Source organism: Ambystoma mexicanum, chromosome 11 (assembly GCF_040938575.1).
Source record: "Ambystoma mexicanum isolate Mex_15411 chromosome 11, UKY_AmexF1_1, whole genome shotgun sequence".
Lineage (NCBI taxonomy): Eukaryota > Metazoa > Chordata > Amphibia > Caudata > Ambystomatidae > Ambystoma > Ambystoma mexicanum.
This window is the reverse complement of record NC_090934.1, coordinates 988,116,665-988,142,008: the sequence shown is the minus strand read 5'-3', so window position 1 is coordinate 988,142,008 and position 25,344 is coordinate 988,116,665. Positions and strand designations below refer to the sequence as shown.

Genomic DNA, 25,344 nt, shown 5'->3' with positions numbered 1-25,344 from the left:
CCACTCCCTGAGAAAGAACACCAATGGGCCAGAAACTGGGGGTGCCACAGGTACTTCCCCTCCATTTCGTCATACGCCAGAGGAGTGGCAATCCTGATTAACCATCGAACTGTTTTCTGGATGATCAACGTTGAGAAAGACACAGAAGGCAGATCACTATTAGTGAGAGGGATAATTGCAGGTAGAGACATTATTCTTGTCAACTCCTATGGCCCCAACGTCGACGGAGAAAACAATTTTGATTGGGTACTTACACACCTCTCAACTCAAACTGCAGCAACAATCATCTGGGGAGGCGACCTTAACACCGTCTTAGACCCCGTAAAAGACAGGTCGCGAAGCACAACTCTACCGACCTCCAAAGCCAGCCTCCAAGTATAGGAAATTTGCAGAGCCTACAAGCTGGTTGATACCTGGAGACACAGCAATTGGGATCAGCGTGATTACACATTCCATTAGACAGTCCACAACTCTAATTCCAGATTAGACTACTTGCTGGTATCTGCCAGCGGCCCCGTCCACTGGGAACAATGTCGTATCTTACCTAAAACCTTCTCCGATCACTCACCAGTGACCCTCATATGCAATCCATCCACTACTAAATCCTGCCTGCTGCAGTGGCGCTTCAAGCCTGGATCCCTACAAGACCAAGTTTTTGCATCCGAACTTTGTGACGAAATATCAACCTTTTTAGACATAAACCTAGGCACGGTGACATCTCCAAGCACAATCTGGGAAACGCTAAAGAATTTCATAAGAGGAGTATGCCTTGCCAAGGAGAATGGAATCATTAAGCTTATCCGGCAGGAACTCACCACTAGTGAAGAAAGATTGAAACAACTCAAACTCGAACTCTCCAACAAGAACGACCCACACACCCAAGCAGCACTTAAGGAAGAGCTACAAAACTTCAAGACCATGGCGGAACACAAACTGAAATTCTTAGGCCGTAACAGCCAGGTCTGCCAATGCGGCAAAGGCCAGAGACCTGGAGCCATTCTCCCGAGACTGATCAGAGCCGACAGAAAGCTGACAATGGTCGAGAGGATACACTCTAAACACGACACAGTTGTACACACAGATGAAGAAATCGCAGAGGAATTCCAAACCTTCGACCAAGACCTATACACCTCTAAATGCAACTCAGGCTCAGACACCCTAAACAGATATCTTGAAGACACTGAGCTTTAGTGGGTAGAAAGAGAGCTGCGTGAACCTCTTAATGAAATCATCAAACCAGAGGAAATAGTAGAAGCCATTAAAACCCTCCCAAACACCAAAGCCCCAGGACCTGATGGACTAACCGCGGAATCTTACAAGGCCTTTGCGGAAACCATAGCTCCTATACTTGCAGAGGTATACTCCGAAGCGTTAGAAACAGGCTCCCTGCCACGATCATCCCGCAAGGCCAACATCATCCTTTTACACAAGGCAGGCAAACCCCCAGAAGAGTGGGCATCCTATAGACCCATTTCCCTTCTCAACCTTGATAACAAAATTCTGGCAAAAATTCTCACCAGCAGGCTACTACCACTGATGCCGGGCCTCGTGCTTGCGGAACAGGCTGGATTTGTGCCCAGATGCTGCATGACTTTCGGCATCAGGAGACTGTTTGGTATCACTGAGGCCCTAGGCCCCACCTGCCAGGCTGTTGCGGTTTTACTCGATGCCGAAAAGGCATTCAACTCCGTGGAATGGCCCTTCTTGTTCGCCGTACTTACTCAAATGGGCCTAGGCGCCCGATTCATTAAACTTGTCTCCCTATTATACAGCGACCCACAGGCTACAATACTGGTGGGATCGGTGAGGTCCTCCCCCATCAGGTTACAACGAGGTACTAGACAAGGGTGCCCACTCTCGGCATTAATCTTCGCCCTAATAAGGGAACCATTAGCATCAAATCTGCGGTCCCAGCAACTGCACAGGGGCCTCAACATTGACTCACACAGGCTGATTATATCTTTATACGCCGATGATGTGGCGCTATTTGTACGATATCCCGTGGAAAATCTTAATCCAGTTATGAGAGAAGTGATCAAGTTGGGGCAATAGCGGGATTAAAAATTAATCATACAAAATCAATTATATTCCTACTCACTCCCGGTTCTAAACCATTCACTGACGATTACAACTTCGCCTCGGAGACCTCAAAGATGCGCTACCTGGGGATACTGATGTCGCTAAATTACCACGAGGTATTCCAAGATAACTATGAAGCAGTTGCGAAAACACTGCAGGAAAAAGTAAACCGTTGGAAAGCACTCCCACTGACCTTATGGCGGAGAGCCTCCCTAGTCAAGATGGTGATATTGCCAAAATGACTATACCTATTCTCCAATATCCCGATTTTGATCCCACAATCCTTTATGAAGAAAATTGAAAGCCTAGTTCTCGACCTACTACGGGCGGGCAAACCGGCCAGAGTCGCTCACTCAACACTGACACTCCCAGTGTCCAGTGGTGGACTGGCCCTTCCTGATTTAGAAAGATACTTCTGGGTGGCCCAGGAGGAATTCCTCAGCTTTTGGTATGCTAATCATTTTATCAGACCACACATGCAGATAGAACAGGCATTAGCAATGCCCAATTTATTAAGGGCCGTTATCATTAGTCAGCTCCCAGTGCCTATTAACACGATGAACGTGGTTCTAGCGACATATGGGGTATGGAAAAAACTTGCACGAAAATATGATGGTCAGGTGAGATTCTCTCCCCTCTTTCCAATCAAATTTATTCTGGGGATCCCCTTAAACTCTGAAAAGGTCTTCCACCAATGGGTGGAAAAGCTACAGATAAAATCGCTTGGAGACCTGTTGACTGAAGACTCCTTTATCACAGCCCAACAAGCAACTGAAAGAGGAGGTAACATGCCCCTGGATAAGTTCATCTACTTTAGAACCAGATATACCCTACAGGCTTTATTCCCCACGTTCCCGCAACAACCTCCAATGTGGCAGTTACTACACAACGTGATCAAAGCCCAGGGTGAAGGCAGACTAGTCTCACAAATCTATAAATCCATCCTATCAGACACGGTTTCCATCGATACTCGCACGAAAACTAGATGGGAGAGGTCCCTCCAGGTAACGATCCCAGACGAGGAGTGGGCATACATATTGAAACAAACCCAAAAAATAGCCCTTAATTCACGCCCTTAATTAACGCCTAAAGCAAATACACTTTAACTATCTACATCAGACGTACTTTACCCCCGTAAAAAAAAAATAGACAACAACCGGACCAATCAGCAAAATGTGAAAGGTGCGGATACTCATCTGCAGACTTTGTCCACTTTGCTTAGGACTGCCCCCCCCCGACATATGGTGTCCTCTAGTGATCTTTTTGATCAATGAAGCAATCGAGAACTCTTCTACGACTTCGTCGGGGAGATACAGTCCCCAAAACTCTGCTTTTTGATCCACTGAGGTACATAAACCGGCGGCTGTTCAGCTAGTTCGCCAGAGGGTGTCATTACAACATTGACTTTGGCGGTCCTGGGGGAAGGCGATGGGGGGGGGGCTTTGGGAAGGCACTGGGGTTACTCACCCCCAATAGGGGTGGAATGTTCTGTAACTGTTTCCTTTGTTTTTAAAATTTCAAAAAATAAAGTTCCTAAAAAATAAAATAAGTAACTCCAAGCAATACCTACTTGGCTTAGTTGATATGTAGGGGTCAAGTTGTTTGAGAACCTCCCTCAACTTTTCAAATTCAAGCACTTCACACAATCAATATAAAGCACCTTTTATGCCATGTTGCCCTGGCTACCCTAATAAAGATATTGAAATAATAGATGAGTTTATACTCATTGCTTTAATTTTTTAAACTTTTCATCTAATTAATGTGCCACATAATTTTTCACACAATATGAATATGTACAAACACTTAATTAAATCATATGAAATGTATGAGTCTAATTGTTTGTGAACACTGCCTTACATGCACCATATTGACCCTTTACCAACCAATGAAAAACAATGGCCTATCCAACGTGACAGTGGCCAATGTTTGCAAATGTGGAATCAGGCCGTCAGCCCTGCTCTCCATAAACTCTCCAGTCCCTCTTACATTTTTTTATTTACTTAGATTTTGGATTGCACTGGCTCATAACAGGATTCTCATATGTTAATTACAGACACACTGGGAGAATTTGCCTCCCAGCATTTTGATGTATGGGTATCAATGTGCTCTCAGTGTGTTGGATTATGCGCCCTGCAGAGGTTAATTTCTTCAATTTTTCAATAGCAACAAATACTTGTTGGTTTTGCTCGTTTTCATTCACTTCCTTGCACTTTAACGACCTTGAAGAGCTTGCTCACCATCTCATCGTTCTAGCACTCTGACATTACTATGCATGTGCATGCAGGTTTCAGCATAGAGATGGGCGGCGGCTCTCGCTCTCCACAAGGGATGCGGATTAATTGTATCTGATTCTTTCAATATATGTGCCTCCACTTAAGGTTTCAATTCTTAAGCACATAGTGATTCTTTCTCTATTTTCTGTTTACCAAAGACACCTCAATCTTTTTTCAAAGAAAGTGCTTTCACATTACCTGCAATGGAATGCACCAAATAGTGTTATTTATTTAAAATGATATTAGGTTAATTTACTTGTGACGTCTATGTCACCTTCATATTCCAAGAACCCTGATGATCGCTAAACAATATGTATAAGTGTGAAACACATACTGACTTAGATTGGAATGTAAAGCTACAAGAATGAAATATTTTTGCCTATCACAAGGAAGGGAATACATATTTTATTTAACTGAATGGACTCATTGCCAGCACCTATCCTTGCTATAGTTATAATCACTTGTAAGATGGATTCACACATGTATCAGTGCTGCCATTATATGATATAGATCCAAAACTATGTGGTGCTTCTATCAGATCCCACTGCAGTTTAGAAGCATATACTCTTGTGTTATGTGCACATTTCATTGATGACATCCAGTATTCACTAAGATATAATCAAACATGCATTCCTTACTCCAGGCATTGAAAGAAATTGCTTGACAGCGAACACAATGTATTTATTGACCGAAGCACAAAGCGTTCTTAATTTGTCGACCTATGCCCTCTGACACTTATGACTACTTCTTCTTTCGTTCCAGACAGTATACAGAGCAATATCTCGTGTAGTTTACCTTGTTACTGCCTGATCCGCATGCACATGCCTATACATTGTTGGTCCAGTTATGCTCCCCCTGAAACTGGTCAATCGGCCTCAAGTTGCTCTAACCTCAGGGGTATTCTGTGACCCATGTCTTCAACAGCTGGTGAGGTCAGGTAGGCCAGACTTCCTCTCTCGGATGCCGAACCAGGAATTGCAAGGCAGTGCTTGTGGGTTCCTAGGGAGTTACCAGGCATATCCTGGTGACCCCAAATGCAGTTCCTTATACATCTGTGATATCTATTATGATTTGTGTCTCAATGCTCCACCAATTTAGAGTTTATTAAGACATCTGACCTTTTCCTCCTTAGGGCCTGAACGGATACCACCTGGGAATATTACTGTCATAAACAATCACTCAACAAGTTCCTTGCAGATCAGCTGGAACCAACCCCCTGGAATCGTGGAACTATACACTATCGCCATTCATGGGGCCGTCAACCAAACCCAGAACAGCACAATTGCACAGCCTGTTACTTTCACAAGCTTGCTCCCTGGACGGGAATACACTGTCACAATCACAACAGCCAGCGGCCCTTACAATGAGACATCAGATCCAGTGACGGGAGTAACATGTAAGTGTATATGTTACAGTGTACAGATTTATTGTCGAAAGTGTCAAAACAGCCACAATACATAAAGACAGAAAATAATTGTTGACTTCAATGTGAATTTTACCTGCACGTTTATGAGGTTTAAGTAATAGGAGGTAGTTCCTCCACTTTACCTCCAAAACTTGTGGTTTGGAGGTGCTGCAAAAATTGAGGTAACAGAATTACCTCCACTTTTTTCCTGCAAAACTCGTAATGAGGCCCATTTGCTGTACTGTTTGGAGTAAATATGTAAAATAGGAAGCATCCTCATTGGTAATGCCTCTACACCTTATTTCATGTTTGTCCGTGGTTAATCGCGCAATTTGATGTTAATGGTGATGATGTTTTAGATTAATATAATGAACCAATGATTTTAGGTGGCTAATGTTATGTTAGTATTTATTTATCACAGTCCTGCTGTTTGATAATTGTGTTATTTACCATGATTATTTTCTTGCTATTAATATTTGTGTATTGCATGGCTTCGGTGGGCTTGCTTCGTGAGCTCCTGCCTTTACACTTTTCATCTGGTGTCTGTTTTTGATGCCCCTTCTTGTGCCACTTGCATACACCAGAAAAATGGCCAGCACTGGTAGTTCCAGTACCCACAACCTATGGGAAGATACATGACAAATGACTCCTGGGAATCTGTGTGCTGCCGCAGGGCAATGGGGCAATTGAAACTGAATAAAGTAAAATCAGTATATCATAGAAGCAGCTCACTGAACTGTGCACATGGGCCCTTAAATGTTAAAAGGGCTACAGCAATGCTCAATGCACACTCAAATGCATCTGCACAATCACAAAAAATATGGGAGGGTTCTGTGAGGGGATGATCTGAGTGGGGAGACCGCCCAAGTGAGACAGGTGCAGCAATAGGGGAACTCTTGGAAGGGGAATATCTGCTCTTAAAATACCCATGAAGCCTGAACACAGGGAGCCACGAACATGCTCTAGTGCAGGTAATATTGCTTTGTAGAATATTGGCTGCTTGACACATTACTTGGAGCAGTCCAGGAGGTATGGGACATGACATCAATTGCTCCTGGAGACTCGTTTCATTACAAAGGAGGTGACTTAATTGAAATGGGAGTGGTGGGGTTGAGTTCCACTCCGGCCATTGCTCTAATTTTCATGATCTAATCAGTTGTATCCCTTAGAAATGGAGGGCAGAAACAGGTAGTAAATGATCAAGCCTCTAAGTACTTGATCCTGCATCCTAATTTTGAAAAAATGCAGTTTCTCTAGTTAACCTATTTCTACACACATACACTCCAAGGACATACTATATAATATTATGGGGAATAAAGGCGTTCACACATGCCCTTACTTGCTTGTAGGTATGGACTTCAAACTAGCGTCTGAACACCATTCGTACAAAATCCTAGTTGGTTGGACGCAGTAAAACTTGACACAGAAAGACACTACAGACTCTTCTGAGGCAGCTAGGCATTGTGCACTAATGGAAACTAGCACACCCATTGGGAGGGAGTATGCTGTCCTCTGCACTTCACCTAACAGCTCATCCCATATCAATTACCTTTACCTATGAAGGAATTGAAAGGATGGCATGACCAAAGTTGATATTGCCAATATTCAAATATCCAGCCACACGCTGGTGCCAAAATAACTAAAGTGGATATTTTCAATGTTAATTTGAACGACCACGCTCTGATCTAGGTCACAATTTAAGTGGATCTGAAAAAGTATAGACCAACTAGGTGTTGACTTAACATGGCTCTCTTCCTAAATTGCAATCTTGCAAACCAAATGAAAAAAGATCTCATATTTTCTAACATTACACAAAGCCAGCGCTGCATGTGTCAACTGTTCACCTGGTGGTGAAGGTCCTTATTCAAAAGACTTGCCTAGTGTTCAGCCCGGTGCCACAAAAGAAAAACCAACGGGAAGTAAATGTAAAAAGGCTCATGGGGAAGAATCTATGAAAGCAATCCTCAAACATGAGCAACGCAATGGAAAATGCACTGACATGCACTGATGAATAGAGCATCAGAAATATGACATCAGTATCCTCAAACATCAAAGGCAGAAGATGCACTACTTACGACCAGGCAGAGGTCTTTGGACACAAGAAAAATGCATGTTACATTTTTTATGTATCAACTAAAAATACCTCAACTCTCCTACAAGATCTTTGGAAAAAAAGTGTAACGCTGGAAGGGTACAGGATGAGGAGCAAACTCTTTGAGGGATTTGGCAAATATAACGGCTTATAGCATTTTGGTGGTGAAGTAGACACAGAAGTTTAGGAAGATGTCCTTGGGTGACTATACCCACTGAAGCTCAGTCAATAAGACAACTCATGCATGGTAATAAAAGTGTCAGTATTGCGGCTCAATTTTCACATGAACACGGGCTCATCATCAGGCCAAAATGATCTACCACTTGAATCTTATAGCAGTCCAAGAAGGAAATAACTCAGGTTGAACAGATTCCCGCGGTTTGGGAGACATTATATTTCTGCATTTAAATGCTGCACAAAATCGTCCAAAAGGCATCAGTCTTTTTTGCGTGCAGCCATTAAAATGGCGAAATTTCACATAGAACCTTTCAGACTAAAGTGAACAGGGAAAAATCAAAGCAGACATAGATGTCCAGGAAAGGACGAATGAAAAGCTTAGTCACGAAGGCCTACAGTGGGCACTAAATCATGTAAAATTCCTAGCTATAATACTGTGAGTGATTTTTATGGTGGTCACCAGCAACATCAGTTCACTGATTGCTTTGATTGAAGTGACAGTCTTGAGATGCGAAAATATTCATGGTGTGAAATGTCTTTGGATGGATTACCTCTTTGGCAATGTTGAGTCTGTCTCAGAGACCAAAGCACTCTCTGGGTATCGTAGGCTGAGCAGTAAGGTTGACTAAGAAAATCAGGGCTATGGTATTTAAGTACAATTACAACACTTAGAGGGAGGCAAGTATTTGAGGGCTGCAGAGATGTAAAATACTCTATTTGTTAGGCCCAAAACACATGCAGGTAAAACCTAAGGAATATTATTTATTACACACTCTGATACCTATGCATAGATATCATAACAGGTTGTTTCAAAGGGGGGCTACACAACTCTTTACACAGATATAAACAATCCTACAAAGTAGTAGAAAACCTTTTTCAAGTAAAGGGGAGAGAAGAAAAAGTGGTTGAAAAAGTGGTTAAACAAATATAAAACAACCTGCTTTATAATTATAATTTTAACTGAAGTAATCCTGCCCTCACCATGAAAGAGAATTTCAAGTATTCTAAAGTGTTTAGTACACAGATAAAAAACACTTTAAGTAAAAATCTGTTCCAGAAAAGAGAGGGGGTCACTCCCAATTTCTGCACACTAAGGGATCCTGAGAGAGGAATCCTAGTCCAGAATACCACACCCATGGCAATGCAATGGTAGTGCAATGGAGTTGAATTTATGCCCATTTAATCAATATAGTGTAAGAGTGGGCTCCAAGCGTGGTACGTACACTCAGCTCCTGAACTACAATACTAAAGATGACAACACCCAGGTAAGTAAGAGGTTTCGGGGGTGACTACTCACACTGTTGATACTGTTGCAGGAGGTCAAGTGCTTGCAGGTGCAGTGACAGAAATAGGTGCTGGGTTAGGGTCCAGATAGATGGTTGTTCAGATCTCTGAAGAAGATGCAGTTGCTAATGATGTCTACCTGTGCACGGCAGATGATCTTGGACGATGAACACTGCTTCTTCATTGGTGGAGGACAACCCCAGGAAACTGCACGCAAGGTGAGTGGACAAAGAAAGCTAGGTCAGAGGTTGTCAGGCTTGGATCCTTGCACCAGTGGGAACTAGGCTGCAGTCCAGACAGGACCCTCTTCAAGGTAGAGAGCTGCTTCTGCAGCCAATGAGTTTCCTGGGCCAAAAGCTGAGGATATGCCAAGTCTCAAGCTTTAAGTCGAATGGGTGTCTGCTGCAATGACATGCCTTTTCAATGGATGTTCAGCTTCAGGCAGGATCCATGTATTATATAATTCCAGAGACTCTCCATATCCACAATCTGGGCTGGGGGGACTTCAACAGAGCACCAATTGGAATATTACTCACCATGCATGCAGCTTGTGGCTGTTAAATCATGAACCGCCAGATACCATAAATCGATCCAGCAACAGATATTCACTGGGCGAAATGTGGATTGAGACCAGACAATCCCAATTTGACTTTCAACCTGTTCAGTCACACAAAGGATTTATCAGGAATCCAAAGATGACATGTTCATGAGAGTGATGCTCCGAAGTCATTCAGCCTACTGGGGTAGGGATTACCTTCAATAATAAATCGCATTTGGCTCATCTTCTAGCCGAGGAACACTTCGTCTGGACGTAGGAAGTGGGCTCTGAAAGAAATGGTTTAGATAATGTAGAGCACAAATACCAAGGCAATTAACAAACAATTATGCAACAACAATATGCAACTCTTTTATAAGTGGCTTGATGAATGTGTCTGGGAACGTGATTTTCAATTGACTGTGACAACCCGGAAAACAATTCGAAGTTCCCTACTTTAATGCATTGAGGTAATTCGTCACTTCTCCCCAAGGGGTGCCTCCCCTGTTGAGGCTAGGGAGGTGAGCACGATTTGCAAGAATCTCCATAGGAGTCTGGGCAAGTGGCACCTAACTAGGAGTGACTCTCCCTTAGGTGATAAGGACTGCCATTTCTGTGAGGAACTCCCTAAGCATTTCCCCATGGTGGCATACATGGGACTATCAGATGTGAAGAACAGGATAAAAACAAGAGACTTGGCTGAAGAAGAAACTCAAATATACTGTTACAAACAAGAAAGAGAGTCTGTCTCTTTAAATAGAGACCACCTTTTAACTGAGACAAAGAGGCTGAAAGGAGAGCACACGCTGATGCAAAAAGAACTAGAGAGATGCATACGCAAACAAGGGAAGTCCCCTGGCAGCGTAACACCTGAGAGAGGCGGAGTGAATTAGGAAAATGCAGAGCCTGCAACTTTCGGACCAGCTCTGAGAGTGAGAGCAAGACGCTGGACACCAAGCGTTGATAAGGAGAGAGAAACCAAGGAGACAGGAACTCCAATCAAGGTGGTGGCTTGACCACAAAGACTTTGTGGTGGGCAGTGTACCCATACAATCGCACAAAAAACGCTAAGCTGCAAAGTCAGTGAACGGTCCAGATACCCGCTGGCTTATCAGGTCGCACAGAGAGATAGGCCCGAGAGCGGGACACTGGAGAAGACGAGAAGGTTTACAATGTAAACGACTGAATTCAACCCAAGCGAATCCAGACGCCAGAGATGTTCCCCCACAAATTGCAAGGTAACGGGGAGAACGGGAGAACAGGAAGACCGGCGGAGAACCATTATGAAACAGGAGAACAATGTCTCAGTGGAATTGATGAGACAATGAAATTGAAGTTGAGGAAATGGAACTGTAATAATGTGAGATAACGAATCACCATAAAAGCTGTTAAAGAGACCATTAAGATTGGGCCTCAAGTACCCTGGAAAGAGGGGAATGTACCACATATGTTAAGAGGCAGAGACTGTAAACCAGAAAGAAAGTTTTATAAAGGGAAGACAAGTAAAGCCCATAAGAGAAAAGATACACAAACCAAGCCACCCCAAGAGAGGGGGAACATTCCATACCAAAAGTATATGTCACAACTAAGTAAGAATATACTACAGAAGTACAAAAGGCACTTCACTGTGGAGCAACCCATAAGCCAGAGAATGTATAGAGATTCCTGGAAAACAATCACTAAGGAGGAGGGATAACAAAAAGAACCTGTGAAAGAGTTACAAGAATGTACACAGAAAGTGACTAGAGACTTTTTTAAGTTAAACTACCAAAAAGAAGTCTGAAGCAAAGGAGAAAAATTGTGTGAAATGACAATCAGGATAAGGGAGACATTCTCTTGAACTTAGTTTGTTAGACTAGTGGAAGGATCAGTTAGGATTAGTTCTTGGACAGCAGACTTGTTTTCATTGTATGACTTCCTGATGATGAACGACCACCTTAGTGTTTTATATAGCAAGGGAACACCCACAGAGCAATTGGAAAAGTTAGGCCTTTTTTCAATAATTTAATGAAAAAACAAGCAGCAATATCAAAACAGTGTCTTTGTCTCTATTCTGACCCGGCACAATATCTAAATTGATCATCAATATGGCTGTTTGTCTCTTGAAATAAAAATCGGTCTTAGACTCCAAATTCTGTAACTGTGGCAAAGAGAGGGGCATCTGCACGTATTTTATGTCATGATGCCTTAATATCATTCCGAGCTGGCAGAGGATTAAGAATTAATAGACCTGGTCCTCAGCATTGATGTCCAGCTCAACTGAAAGCTATTCTTCTTAAATGATTCTTCATTTTACCAAATTCCTGTTCACTCAAATCAGATTGTGGATAAAGAAAAGCTTGGAATCTGGCACAAAATCTTGTTTCACGAAACCTGGAGTCCAAGTAACCTCTCCAGGGTGAAAACTGGATAATAGAGATAGGGAGACTGGCCACATGGTGCTTGGGGAATCATGAGAACTTCAAGTGAATGTGTGACAAAATAAGGATTGAGTAGGAGGACTGAATATTGGATGCATTCTTTACTCTTTTTGTCCACCTTTTTATTTAGTCCTCATATCCATACCAACTTCTTCCCTTTTGTTTCCTGCAATTGTGAGGGAAATATGCTAAGTTGCTTCCGTGGTCTGTTAATGATTATATGTTTATGCTATTGTGTTTAATTGTAGTTTATTAACTCCACATTTTTCTACCCCACTTCCAGACCAATAACAAGAGGAAATGTGCAGTTTTTCATTGTACTTCAGGGGAATGCAACCTTTGTATCTCCGGATGTTTTGGCCTACAACTATTACTGGGCAATATTGACCAAAAGTCATATCTCAATATGTTTGTTTGGGTAAATGCTCAGTTGTTAGCCGCCAACTACATGTGAGATGTCACAAACACTTTTATTTATAAGACACTGATCAAAATGATGTGGACATACAAGGTTACTCTTCCTGTTTGAGAATACACCGAGCTGTGTGAATATCAAAATTAAATACAAAAGGGTATTTTATGTAATAATGTATATATGTATGTATTTAACTCGATGTTAATGATATTGTCTCATCCTATATCGATTCTGAAAGTGTATTAATATATTTCCAAAAGTTGATATATCGCCCAGCCCTACCTACAACTCCCATCTGCCCTTCGCCATATAGTCAAAGGCAAAGGATCATTGGAGCCATAAGCCAACACCTCTAGAGAGTCACAGGGTGCTTATTCTTAATGTACTTAATGAAAGATTAATTTGAAAAATCAATAATGGCTTTTTCTTTACATCTTGGACATGGAACATTGAAAAAGAGTCCTCGAGAGATACCCAAACTTTTGCCTTTTTCCCACTTACCTGCTCTCCTCAATGCCATCAGCTCATGTCTTTGTACCTGGCTCTGCCCTATTTACATCCCTCTGTAATCTCCATCGTTACTGCTACATTATTGATTGCCAATGTGTTGCATATGAAGTACTCCGATGCTCATGCAAAGAGGGGCAGGTCATATTGTTAAAGTGTATTAAATACGTATTTATTCAACATATTTATTACAGAGTTTTCACTGACAAAAGAAATGTGATTCCATATGTAGTCCTATTTCTAAATTTGATGGCTTGGCTGAATAGCAGAGGTGTATCCTGTATTCTGTTGTTTGCATCAGGAGTGTCTAACTCCAGGCCCCCAGGGCTGCAAACCTGGCCTTTTTTCAGGATATCCCTGATTAATATTCATAAGATAAATTAGCCTGAATTTAGAAATAGTGTCTGCAAATTTATCTCATGAATATTAATGCGGGATAGCCCGACAATCTGACATGTTTTCTGGCCCTCATTGCCTGCAGTTGGACAACCCTGGTAAGCATAGTCAATGAATCGATTCACTTCCGTCTTTTTTCATGACATATTTGCATGCTCCATAGATCCTTCAATGCCAGAGTTCCTGAGCTTGAAGAATGTGCAGAAAAACAGAATCTCCCTTGAGTGGACGCCTGCTGCAAATATGACTGGTGCAGACTTCATTTACAACATCACATACAGTAGTTCACAGGGGGCTTGGAGTGTCACAAACAGCACTGCCTATGCCACCCTTGTGAGCCTGGTACCTGGGACAAACTACACAATACGCATTGTGACAGTCGCTGCTGGTAATTATACCAGTTTTCCTGCTTTCACATCTTCATACACAAGTAAGTTGAGTTTCTGTTTTTGTATACTGTGTTCATGAATGCCCTAGACTGATTTACTTGTTCTCTGACATTGTACCAGCAAATATGAATTCAGTATATCCAAAACCTATGGTGATCTTGTGAATTTATTTTCTTTATTAGCAATAAGCTAAACGTAATAATGCAAGAGCTGTTCACTACGTCATAATTATTGATGCTTTAAAGCTGAAACAAAAAAGACAAAAAAGCTTTTTTATGAAAAAGTCTATACAATCCATGTGCACATGTTTTTGACGAAAAGATGCCATCATATGCCTCAATGTTCTGCAAATATTTAAATGTCAATGCCCCTTTGCCTGCAAAAATTGCTAAAACATAGAAAAAGGAAGCTTTCACTACTGATGTTTTTTCTCCAAATATGTGTCTCTGTAGTGCTACCAAGGTGCGTTTTCTGGGAATATTTTCCTTAAACAAATTGTTACTTGGCTGTATCCAATCTTAACCTAGAAACATTGGAATGGTTATTCAGTACGTAAGAAAAGTCTAATCCTGAAACATAATGTTAAGGATATCAGCTTTACTTCTTCAGCATCATTTGTTGCGAGAGTTGGCTGTGAAATAAATATGGAATATTGCAGAAAAAATATCAAACAATTGTTTGATTTAAGGCACAAAACGGCCCCATATCATCGCTGCTCTCCAGAGCCGGTTTTACACGAGATTGCACCCCAGACGGGAAGCATCTTTGGCACCCCACTCCCCCCAAAATGACAATAACAAAATTGGTGTGTTGCAAATGTTGTAAATAGGGGGATTATTGCGACCACTATTATTACGACGACCGACAATGCTGACTTTATTGATTTTAAAATAAAATGTAAACCCCCCTTACACCACATACATATGCGGGGGGAGACCCCCCGCACCACCCCATATTGACATTATATTACATACCACTGCCCCATATATATATATATATATATATATATATATATATATATATATATATATATATATATATATATATATATATATATATATATATGGTGTAGGGGGGTCTAAAATAAAAGGTCACCAATTTCGGCCCTCTTAATTGTGAGAGCGACATTTTGGGCCAATACCTAAATAGGACACTCGATAAATAACTAGATGGAAATACAAATGCAATAGAAAATGCATATTTTAGATACTAGGTGACCTTCTTAGAATATTACCTGTATTATGGGCCTCATCATGAGATGGGCGGTATTCCAGTGGTAAATCCTACCGGAATACCACCTAATGGAATTACCGTTACCTCCACTTTGTCTGGCGGAATTACCGCCAAATTACAAGTGGGGGTGGGAGAGTTCATCCCCATTTTTTCGAGTCCTTTGGACTCTATGTGGCATTTTTGGCGGAATTATCCCCCGCAGAATTACTGCCACTATAATTTCAGCAGAAAGTGGGAGGATTTACCTATGTGTTCTTGACTTTGCCCTTTGCCACCAGGGATATTAAACATAAAATACCCACTGAAGAGCTCTAAACCCTTCTTTGTCCGCAAGTGGTGATGTGGAGGAACCAGTGTTAGAAGGCAATGGGGTGATAGCACTTCTGCATATCACGTGGGAAAATGCAGCTTTTAATGAGTGCTGCAAAGCGTACATTTTAAGCCCTAGAACAAAAATAGAGAAATAAACATATTGCTATGTTACAAGACTGGTGATTGGCAACATGGGGGGGGGGTAGTTGCTGGGGGACCCACTGAGGCTCGAGGCCCCTTCCATTTGAAAAGGTTGAAAGGCCCTGACACCATCCCTGCTTAAAATATGGCGATTCTGCCAGGCATATAATGGCATTATGGGAGCATGTGGAAAAGCACTTGGCATGTGACAGAAAAACACATTGGCTTTTACATTGTGCTCCGAGTTTTCACTGAGCCCATGAAGATAACGAAGGGTGTGTTTTAGGTACCATGGTGCTACTGGCAGAATTACTCAACAGTTTAAAAACACATATAAAAGCTAATTTGTTTCTTCCATGAACTAAAAATCAAATGCATGGTGAATGCTACATGCACCCTACCTGTGTTGCAAGCTCCTGGGCTGTGGCTTCACTGCGCAGGCTGCAGCCGCAACTGCCAGGTATGACAGGCACGTGAGGTCCTCTGGTTTCAGTGAAATGGTTCCTCTTTCCACACCAAAGCATTCATTACGTTTACAAAAAAAGCCCAGCCACCACGTTTCCAGAGGTCTATTGAGAAGCTTTAAGTGCGTAGATGGCCTTGATAAGTCCGTGAAGAGACCCGGACTTATCAAACAAATTGCCTTTATTAGGGACTGATTAGACGAAGTCATTGCAAGGGCGGTTTGCCCATTCAGTCTAGGCCACACCAGCCTGGGAAAACACTGCGAAATAATTAGCACATAGGTGGCATGCATTTTATACCACCCATGGTTATGAAGTGTTTACGGCTTTCTTAGCAGTGTCCCTGCGGTGGCAAACAAGACAACCGCATCACCTTGGGGTCTGTGATGTCTGCCAAGACATTTCATTGGCACAGGTTCCTTTCTCATTAGTATCGCTTTGTCTTGTTGTGCCCGACTCAAGCACTCATCTGCTTGGAGTCACTATGCTGGGTGTGTTGTCACAGGTTCCAATTGCACCGCTCAATGCCCTGTTGCTGTGGCATGCCTGAGGTGGAACCTTTCAGCTTGCCACATAGCCCGGCCGGCATGGGAAGGACCTTGCCTCCACTTCTGCAGGCACTAACTCGAAGGAAACGCCAGTGTGGTGAAAGACACGGCAGTCGGCAGAGATCGAAGGGGGCTTGGCTCTGCCGCCTCTGCTGACTGCGAGCGACGGCTTCCTCTGCAATAAGTACCATGGGAGAAAAACACTGGATGGATGTTCTCAAACAGATTTTTAAAGAAACCAAAAGCACTGCAGACGAGTTACGGCACACTATGGGTCTGCTACGGCTGGAAAAGCGGCTTTCATGTTTGGCGAGGTGTTTCCTTGTATGTGAACTGAAGGAGGAAGCAAACACCCAATACCATTTAGAACCACACTCACCCCCTCCCCCCATCCCCCGCAGAGATCCCTGCAGCCATGCTTTCAAGACCTGTAACTTTCCGTGGTTGACAGAGCTCTTGAAAGCAGTAGGAGACCCAGTGGTGCCCGCCACAGGACAAGACCCAGTGGCGCCTGCCGCAGCGGAACAGGCTCGAAGCCTGCACCTATATTGAAAAAAAGATGCTTTTATGTCAGTGTTTTTCCAATATGGCAGGAGTTGTAAGGGAGTGACCTCCCAAAATGACGTCATACATTGCTCTCAGACGGAGTCTGATCTTAGATTCGAGTAGCACTTTTTTTTACATGACATTACCACCGTACACAGTGTACCTATTACTGTATAAAATTAAATGATGCAAAAGCATGTGTGTGTGTTGATCCTCTCAACGCCCCCTGGAGACAGGCATGTCAGGCTGCCGCCTGCTCTGCCTTATGCAAAGATCGGCCCTACTGCTCTCTGTGATCCAAGAAGGAGAAAATCCTCTACATGAGAATTGAATACGACCAGATCCATCACAATTGTACCTGCCGGGGGCATGGTCTTGGCCTCCCAGCCAATGAGTAGGCTCAGAAATGGTGCTTAGCCACATGGTAAAGCCCCAGCTGCGAGCCTCCTCAGAGCTGGAGGCTGCAATCTTCCCCCTCCAGATAGTGATGTAAGTGACCCTCCGTGCCCTGCGTCCCCATTCTGCAATCCCTTCCCCTTATCCACACATTTCACCCCCTCTCATCCCTGTCACTCTTACCTTCTGCTTCTATATCCCTCGCCGGTGTCGGGAGCACTAGTGTTCCTGGAGTGTCCAGACGCATGAAAAGGGAGAAGGGACAACATGTAGTCCCTTCTCCCCCTATCCAGGGTGTCCATATTTTTTTTAAATGTTTCTTTTTAAGTTGCAAAACGGCGTACATGTCCTTTCTCAACTTAAAAAAAACACTATTAGCATCCCGGTAAAATGTGCTGGGATACTAACAGCAATATTAGCTGTTAGTATCCATGAACTCCATGAAATGCCATATTATGCTGAGATATTTTTTTTATTCTACTGCTACTGAAACGACACAGCTTCCAATTATGTTCCAGGGACATTAAAAGGAGGCATTTGTAAAATGTGCCCACTGGTCAGGAATTAAAACATAGAATTTCTATGTGGTAAAAAATATGTTTACTTTGTCATTTCTTCAGATTTAAAATTACAATGTTCCTACAAATAAATGTTTAATGTTGCTACAAGGGAATATGCTTGTAACAAATTGAATGTTGGTAGCTCAATCAGTCCTCTGCACAAAAATAATTTTAGGGTGATCAAGAATTGTTCGCGTCAGTAGACTTTCGCTGCACGTTGGCAAGAGAGACCTCTAACCTGAATCTCAGACAGATAAGAGTCATGGGGCCTCATTAGGACCGTTAGCCGTGCCCTTATTAAGGACATGTCTGCCGCCGGTAATGATTTTTTTACCGGGTCCCAGAAAAGGGCAATAACCGGGTCATTGCGACCTTGGCGGACCCGGTTATTGCCCTTTTCTGGGACCTGGTAAAAATCAATCCCCATTCCCATGCTCAATGGGAGTGGGGATGATGCTAACAATGGCCCGTTAACGACGGGTACGTTGTTAGCATCCTGGCCTGCTAGCGGGTCCTGCCTTTCACGTCTGGTCTGACCAGGCGTGAAAAGTAGGACCCGCTAGCAGGCTTCGTAATAGGGCAGCCCGTAATGAACGGTGCCGGTCCCGTACCGGCACCGTTTATTACGGGACCGCCAGGGTCCTAATGAGGCCCATGGACATTGATGATTCCAAAACTCTGCTTTTATGACAAAAAATGTCTGGCTCAATTCTGATACTGAAATCTATGTTTTCTTTCAAAATAATTTGGGATTACGTTTGTTCTCCTTGCATATAATATTGATTGTGTCTATCGACTGCATTTACACGTTGACTGGTCACAATGAACACCCTTTCTCCTACACTCTCCTCCTCATCTAATTGCCTTTTTGTCAAAGCATATTTTCTTCAGCATGCATTTGTTTGCTCACAAAACACATTGCACTTTATATTATATTGGTTTGGTAAATAAGTAACTCCAAAAGGCGCTAGAGGGCCAACCAAGATGGCCGCTTCCTAGTGAGCTCCCACACGGCCTAACATTAATCCGACACAATCATCCGTAAATTTCTGTAAAACCTGCTTGGACCGTCGACCACCCGTGTCAACAGACTCTACTCTATCACATCATGAAGTTTGGGGCGAAAACGGAGGTCTGGAGGTCCTAAACGCAGCCCCACCCTGCGCCCACACCCAGGAGGAACGCGCCGGCCCGCAGGGAGCCTTGGCGAGAAAAGACTATCTGGGCCACGGCTGTGGTGGGGTGAGGGAGATCTGCCTGTCCCTCACACGATCCTCGGGAGGCAGAGCTGGGACGAACACCCGCAAACTCCAGGTGGAGATCGGAGAGGATTTCCCCCTCCCCCTGCTGCTCTAACCCTCCTGCCGAAGCAACAGCAGCCCAGGCCAGAGCGAATATCCAGGGACCGCGGAGACCCACAGGAGAGCTGAGCGAACGCCTGATCACCCGCGCGGGTCAGCCTCAGGATGAGGAGCTGGTCCGTGCTACCTCCCGGTTCCCCCTCTCCTCACGCTGGTTCTGTCTGGCGCGGCGCGGGGCACCAGGGAGCCAGACCAGCGACCACAGAGCGAGAGCGGAGGATGACAGCTCCGTTCCCCCCCTCTTCAGTCTCCCTTCCCTGGGCGCCGGGGACCCAGCGCGGTGAGAGAGAGGCGGAAGCAGAACGTGAAAGTGTGCCCAGCAGATGAACACTTTCAGCAGGTACGGAGCGCACTGGGGATAAAACCTGTTTATCTGCCAGCAGCCTTGCTCAAGCCCCCCAGTGCGATCAAGCCAGGCCCAGCCAAAAACCCGAGATCAAGTAACTGCAAATACATTTGCCCCCCCTGGTTCCCTACTTCCCCCCGAAGCCTGAGGCCGGCAAACAAACTGCACTAATCCCAGCGGTGACAAAATGCAGGTCCAGAGACCACAGATAACGTCAGAGAGCTGCAATCAGCTCAGTCCCACCCCAGGCGGCAGCGGATGGCTGAGGCAGAGGAGACAGAGCACTGCTACCCACTCATTCCCATCACATGCCCGGACCTGCACAGCGCACAGAATACAGTGTGCGCCTCCAAGCAGCGGAGCACCACGGATGTGCCAGAGAGACAGAGGGAGAGCAGAAACTAACGCTCTGCGGCCCGACTCAGCCCTTGGGTGCGGAGCGGGCTGAAGGTGACCAACCCAGACCTGTACAGTCCTCCCGGAAATCCTCTCTTCTTTTAAGCACTCGCCGCCAGCTCCCTACCGCTCCCCCTCCTCATATAGCTGCCTCTACCAGCTGGATCACCATATCCAACCAAGTCCACTGCACAGGAGATAAACCCCCCCCGAAGACACACACGACCCACTGACTTTGGCTGGCTCTCCGGGGCGACCCTTCATGGCTTACCACCAGGGAGAGGTGCATCTGAACCCCTCCCATCCGACTCCCACTCGGCAGAGACCTAGAAATACAACAAGCACAATCGGAGACAAAGGTCCGGATTACGTCTCCTAGCCCTGCTAGCACAGTCGCCCCTGCGAATCACTTCAGCTAAGAATAAACGAACCCCAGCTCTCGGAGTCAGTCAGCAGCGAAACAACCACCATCTAACATCACAACCCTCGCGGCGCCTTCTGCCGCACCACCTCAATGGGGAAAACAGACAGGTCCCAAAGGAAGCTTACCTTTGAATCCGGCGCACTCCCCAAGACCCCCAGGCTCCAAGAGGACTCTGAACCCTCGACCAGCAGCATTGCCCAGATGGACGACGGAACTTCCACTATAGACATTAAGAGCCGCTTACTAGATCTCAAAGCCGGCATTGGGAGCCTCAATAACAAAATGGATGGGCTCTCCTCGAAGGTAGATCTCCTGCAACACAGAATGGACACCCACACAGAACGCCTCAACGAGGTCGAACAACACGTGTCGAATCTGGATGAGAGTACAGCAACCCTGGCAGCTAAAGTCAGTCACCTGGAATCCCAAATGAAGGCGACCATCACCAAATGCAAAGATTTAGAGGGTCGCTCCAGAAGAAATAACATTAGGATTATTGGGGTGAGGGAACAGCAGATCCTACTCAAAATGGCAGATTTCGTTGAAAAGCTATGCACCACCCTTTTCAGTCGTGAGGCCCTCTCCCACATGTTCGTGGTGGAGAGAGCTCACAGGATTCCATCCTCCAAACCCGTCCCAGGGAAACCCTCTAGACCTATAACCGCCAGGCTACTCAATTACAAAGATCGTGATGCCATTCTCCGGTATTACCTAAATTGTTCGTTTACAATTGTTCGAATGAACAATTGACCGAATTTAAAGGGTCACAATTGACCTTTTAACAATTGACCGAATATATATATATATATATATATATATATATATATATATATATATATATATATATATATATATATATATATATAGGGGTTTTGGGGGGTTTGGCGTTGGGTGGGGGGTTGTGGGGGGTTTCCCCTCACATATATGGTACAATTGACCTTCACAATTCGGTCAATTGTGAAAAGGTCAATTGTCATTCGAACAGTTGTAAAACGAACAATTCGTATACAACCCATTCTCCAGCTAGCCAGGGAAAAGGGCGAGCTACATTATGAAGGAGACAAGAATACATTTTTACCCAGATTTCTCCCCAGCAGTACAGTCACAGCGGAGATCCTTCACCTCGGTCAGACAAAGGCTCAGGGATAATCAACTCACTTACTCCATGCTCTTCCCAGCGTGTCTCAGAGTTCAGCATGAGGGGAGAGCCCACTTCTTCCAGACACCAAAGGAAGCCAACGCTTTCCTAGATAGAGCCGGATACCCCGGGCCAGACCCTAACCAAGCACAAGCACAGCGAGAAAGAGCACACAGAAATCCACCTTAACCAACGCGTGGTCGACGGTACCCACTTGCATGCAAGTCATACAGCATTCTAACCAAAATATTCGCAGGAGTTAAACACTCCAAGGGCGTGCAACTTGGGAGGCCCCTGGTACCCCTTGCACAGTAAAGTTATCAAAAACAGTAAGTGGGAGACGGGGGTTGCCCGTGTAAGGAAGGAAGCCAAAGAATGGAATTGTCAAAGTGCCACCGACCTGTTGCCCCCCCCCCACGCCCCGCAGACCACACGCCAAGCCTGATACCCCTTGTGGGACACCGCCAAAACTTCCAACAAGCAGCAAAATATGCCTCACAAAGTGCCCGACGTCCACCCAGGACGAAGACAATAACACCAGCTTAATCGTCCACACTGGTCGCACAATTCAAGGTCGCCACATGGAACATTAGAGGAGGCAACCTCCCCTCTAAAACAAGATGGATCCTTCAATACTTAAAGAGGCACGAAGTAGATATCGCCATGATTCAGGAGACCCACCTACTCACTGAGAAAGAACACCAATGGGCCAGAAACTGGGGGTGCCACAGGTACTTCTCCTCCTTTTCATCATACGCCAGAGGAGTGGCATTCCTGATTAACCATCAAACTGGCTTCCGGATTATCAATGTTGAGAAGGACACAGAAGGCAGATCACTATTAGTGAGAGGGATTATTGCAGGTAGAGACATCATTCTTGTCAACTCCTATGGCCCCAATGTCGACGGAGCAAACAATGTTGATTGGGTACTTACACACCTCTCAACTCAAACCACAGCAACAATCATCTGGGGAGGGGACCTTAACTCCGTCTTAGACTCCGTAAAAGACAGGTCGCGAAGCACAACTCTACCGACCTCCAAAGCCAGCCTCCAAGTATAGGAAATTTGCAGAGCCTACAACCTGGTTGATATCTGGAGACACAGCAATTGGGAACAGCGTGATTACACATTGCATTCGACAGTCCACAACTCTAATTCCAGATTAGACTACTTGCTGGTATCTGCCAGCGGCCTCCTCCACTGTGAACAATGTCGAATCTTACCTAAAACCTTCTCCGATCACTCACCAGTGACCCTCATATGCAATCCATCCACTACTAAATCCCGCCTGCTGCAGTGGCGCTTCAAGCCTGGATCCCTACAAGACCAAGTTTTTGCATCCGAACTCTGTGACGAAATATCAACCTTTTTAGACATAAACCTAGGCACGGTGACATCTCCAAGCACAATCTGGGAAACGCTAAAGTGTTTCATAAGAGGAGTTTGCCTTACCAAGCAGAACGGAATCATTAAGCTGATCCGGCAGGAACTCACCACTAGTGAAGAAAGATTGAAACAACTCAAACTCAAACTCTCCAACAAGAACGACCCACACACCCAAGCAGCACTTAATGAAGAGCTACAAAACTTCAAGACCACGGCGGAACGCAAACTGAAATTCTTAGGCCATAACAGCCAGGTCCGCCAATACGGCAAAGGCCAGAGACCTGGAGCCATTCCCCCGAGACTTATCAGAGCCGACAGAAATCCGACAATGGTCGAGAGGATACACTCTAAACACGGCACAGTTGTACACCCAGATGAAGAAAACGCAGAGGAATTCCAAACCTTCTATCAAGACCTATACACCTCTAAATGCAACTCAGGCTCAGACGGCCTAAACATCTTGAAGACACTTAGCTTTATTGGGTAGAAAGAGAGCTGCGTGAACCTCTTAATGAAATCACACCAGAGGAAATAGTAGAAGCCATTAAAACCCTCCCAAACACCAAAGCCCCAGGACCCGATGGTCTAACCGGGGAATTTTGCTAGGGCTTTTTGGAAACCATAGCTCCTATACTCGCAGAGGTATACTCCGAAACGTTAGAAACAGGCTCCCTGCCACGATCATCCCGCAAGGCCAACATCATCCTTTTACACAAGGCAGGCAAACCCCCAGAAGAGTGCGCATCCTATAGACCCATTTCCCTTCTCAACCTTTATAACAAAATTCTGGCAAAAATTGTCACTGCAGGCTACTACCATTGATGCCGGGCCTCGTGCTTGCGGACCAGGCCGGGTTTGTGCCCGGACGCTGCACGACGTTCGGCATCAGGAGACTGTTTGGTATCACTGAGGCCCTAGACCCCACCTGCCAGGCTGTCGGGTTTTACTCGATGCCGAAAAGGCATTCGATTCGACTCCCTGGAATGGCCCTTCTTGTTCGCCGTACTAACTCAAATGGGCATAGGCGCCCGATTCATTAAACTTGTCTCCATATTATACAGCGACCCCCAGGCTACCATACTGGTGGGATCGGCTTGGTCCTCCCCCATCAGGTTACAACGAGGCACTAGACAAGGGTGCCCACTCTCGGCATTAATCTTCGCCCTAATAATGGAACCATAAGCGTCAAATCTGCTGTCCCAGCAACTCCACAGGGGCCTCACCATTGGCCCACACAGGCTGATTATATCTTTATACGCTGATGATGCACTATTTGTACGATATCCCGTGGAAAATCTTAATCCAGTTATGAGAGAAGTGATCAAGTTTGGGGCAATATCGGGCTTAAAAATGAATCATACAAAATCAATTATATTCCCACTCACTCCCGGTACTAAACAATTCACTGTCGATTACAACTTCGCTTGGGAGACCTCAAAGGTGCGCTACCTGAGGATACTGATGTCGCTAAATTACCACAAGGTATTCCAAGATAACTATGAAGCAGTTGCGAAAACACTGCAGGAAAAAGCAAACCGTTGGAAAGCACTCCCACTGACCTTATGGGGGAGAGCCTCCCTAGTCAAGATGGTGAAATTGCCAAAATTACTATACCTATTCTCCAATATCCCAATTTTGATCCCACAATCCTTTATGAAGAAAATTAAAAGCCTAGTTCTCGACCTACTACGGGCGGGCAAACCGGCCAGAGTTGCTCACTCAACACTGACACTCCCAGTGTCCAGTGGTGGACTGGCCCTTCCTGATTTAGAAAGATACTTCTGGGTGGCCCAGGAGCCATTCCTCAGCTTTTGGTATGCTACTCATTTTATCAGACCACACGTGCAGATAGAACGGGCATTAGCAACGCCCAATTTATTAAGGGCCGTTATGATTAGTCAGCTCCCTGTGCCTATTAACACGATGAACGTGGTTCTAGCGACATATGGGGTATGGAAAAAACGTGCACGAAAATATGATGTTCAGGTGAGATACTCTCCCCTCCTTCCAATCAAATTTATTCCGGGGATCCCCTTAAACTCTGAAAAGGTCTTCCACCAATGGGTGGAAAAGCTACAGATAAAATGCTTGGAGACCTGTTCAGTCAAGACTCCTTTAT

General features: G+C 44.7%; 1 protein-coding gene across 1 annotated transcript in view; it reads left to right on the top strand.

Annotated features, from left to right (window-relative positions):
- Positions 1-25,344, top strand: part of LOC138505094 (uncharacterized) — a 717,078-nt gene that overhangs the window by 71,284 nt on the left and 620,450 nt on the right. Inside the window, exons 8-13 of the mRNA XM_069625408.1 lie at positions 483-1,190; positions 2,021-2,250; positions 5,485-5,748; positions 13,747-14,013; positions 20,803-21,403; positions 23,001-23,665. Of these exons, the coding sequence (XP_069481509.1) occupies positions 483-1,190; positions 2,021-2,250; positions 5,485-5,748; positions 13,747-14,013; positions 20,803-21,403; positions 23,001-23,665 (2,735 nt within the window). The remainder of the gene's footprint in view (positions 1-482; positions 1,191-2,020; positions 2,251-5,484; positions 5,749-13,746; positions 14,014-20,802; positions 21,404-23,000; positions 23,666-25,344) is intronic.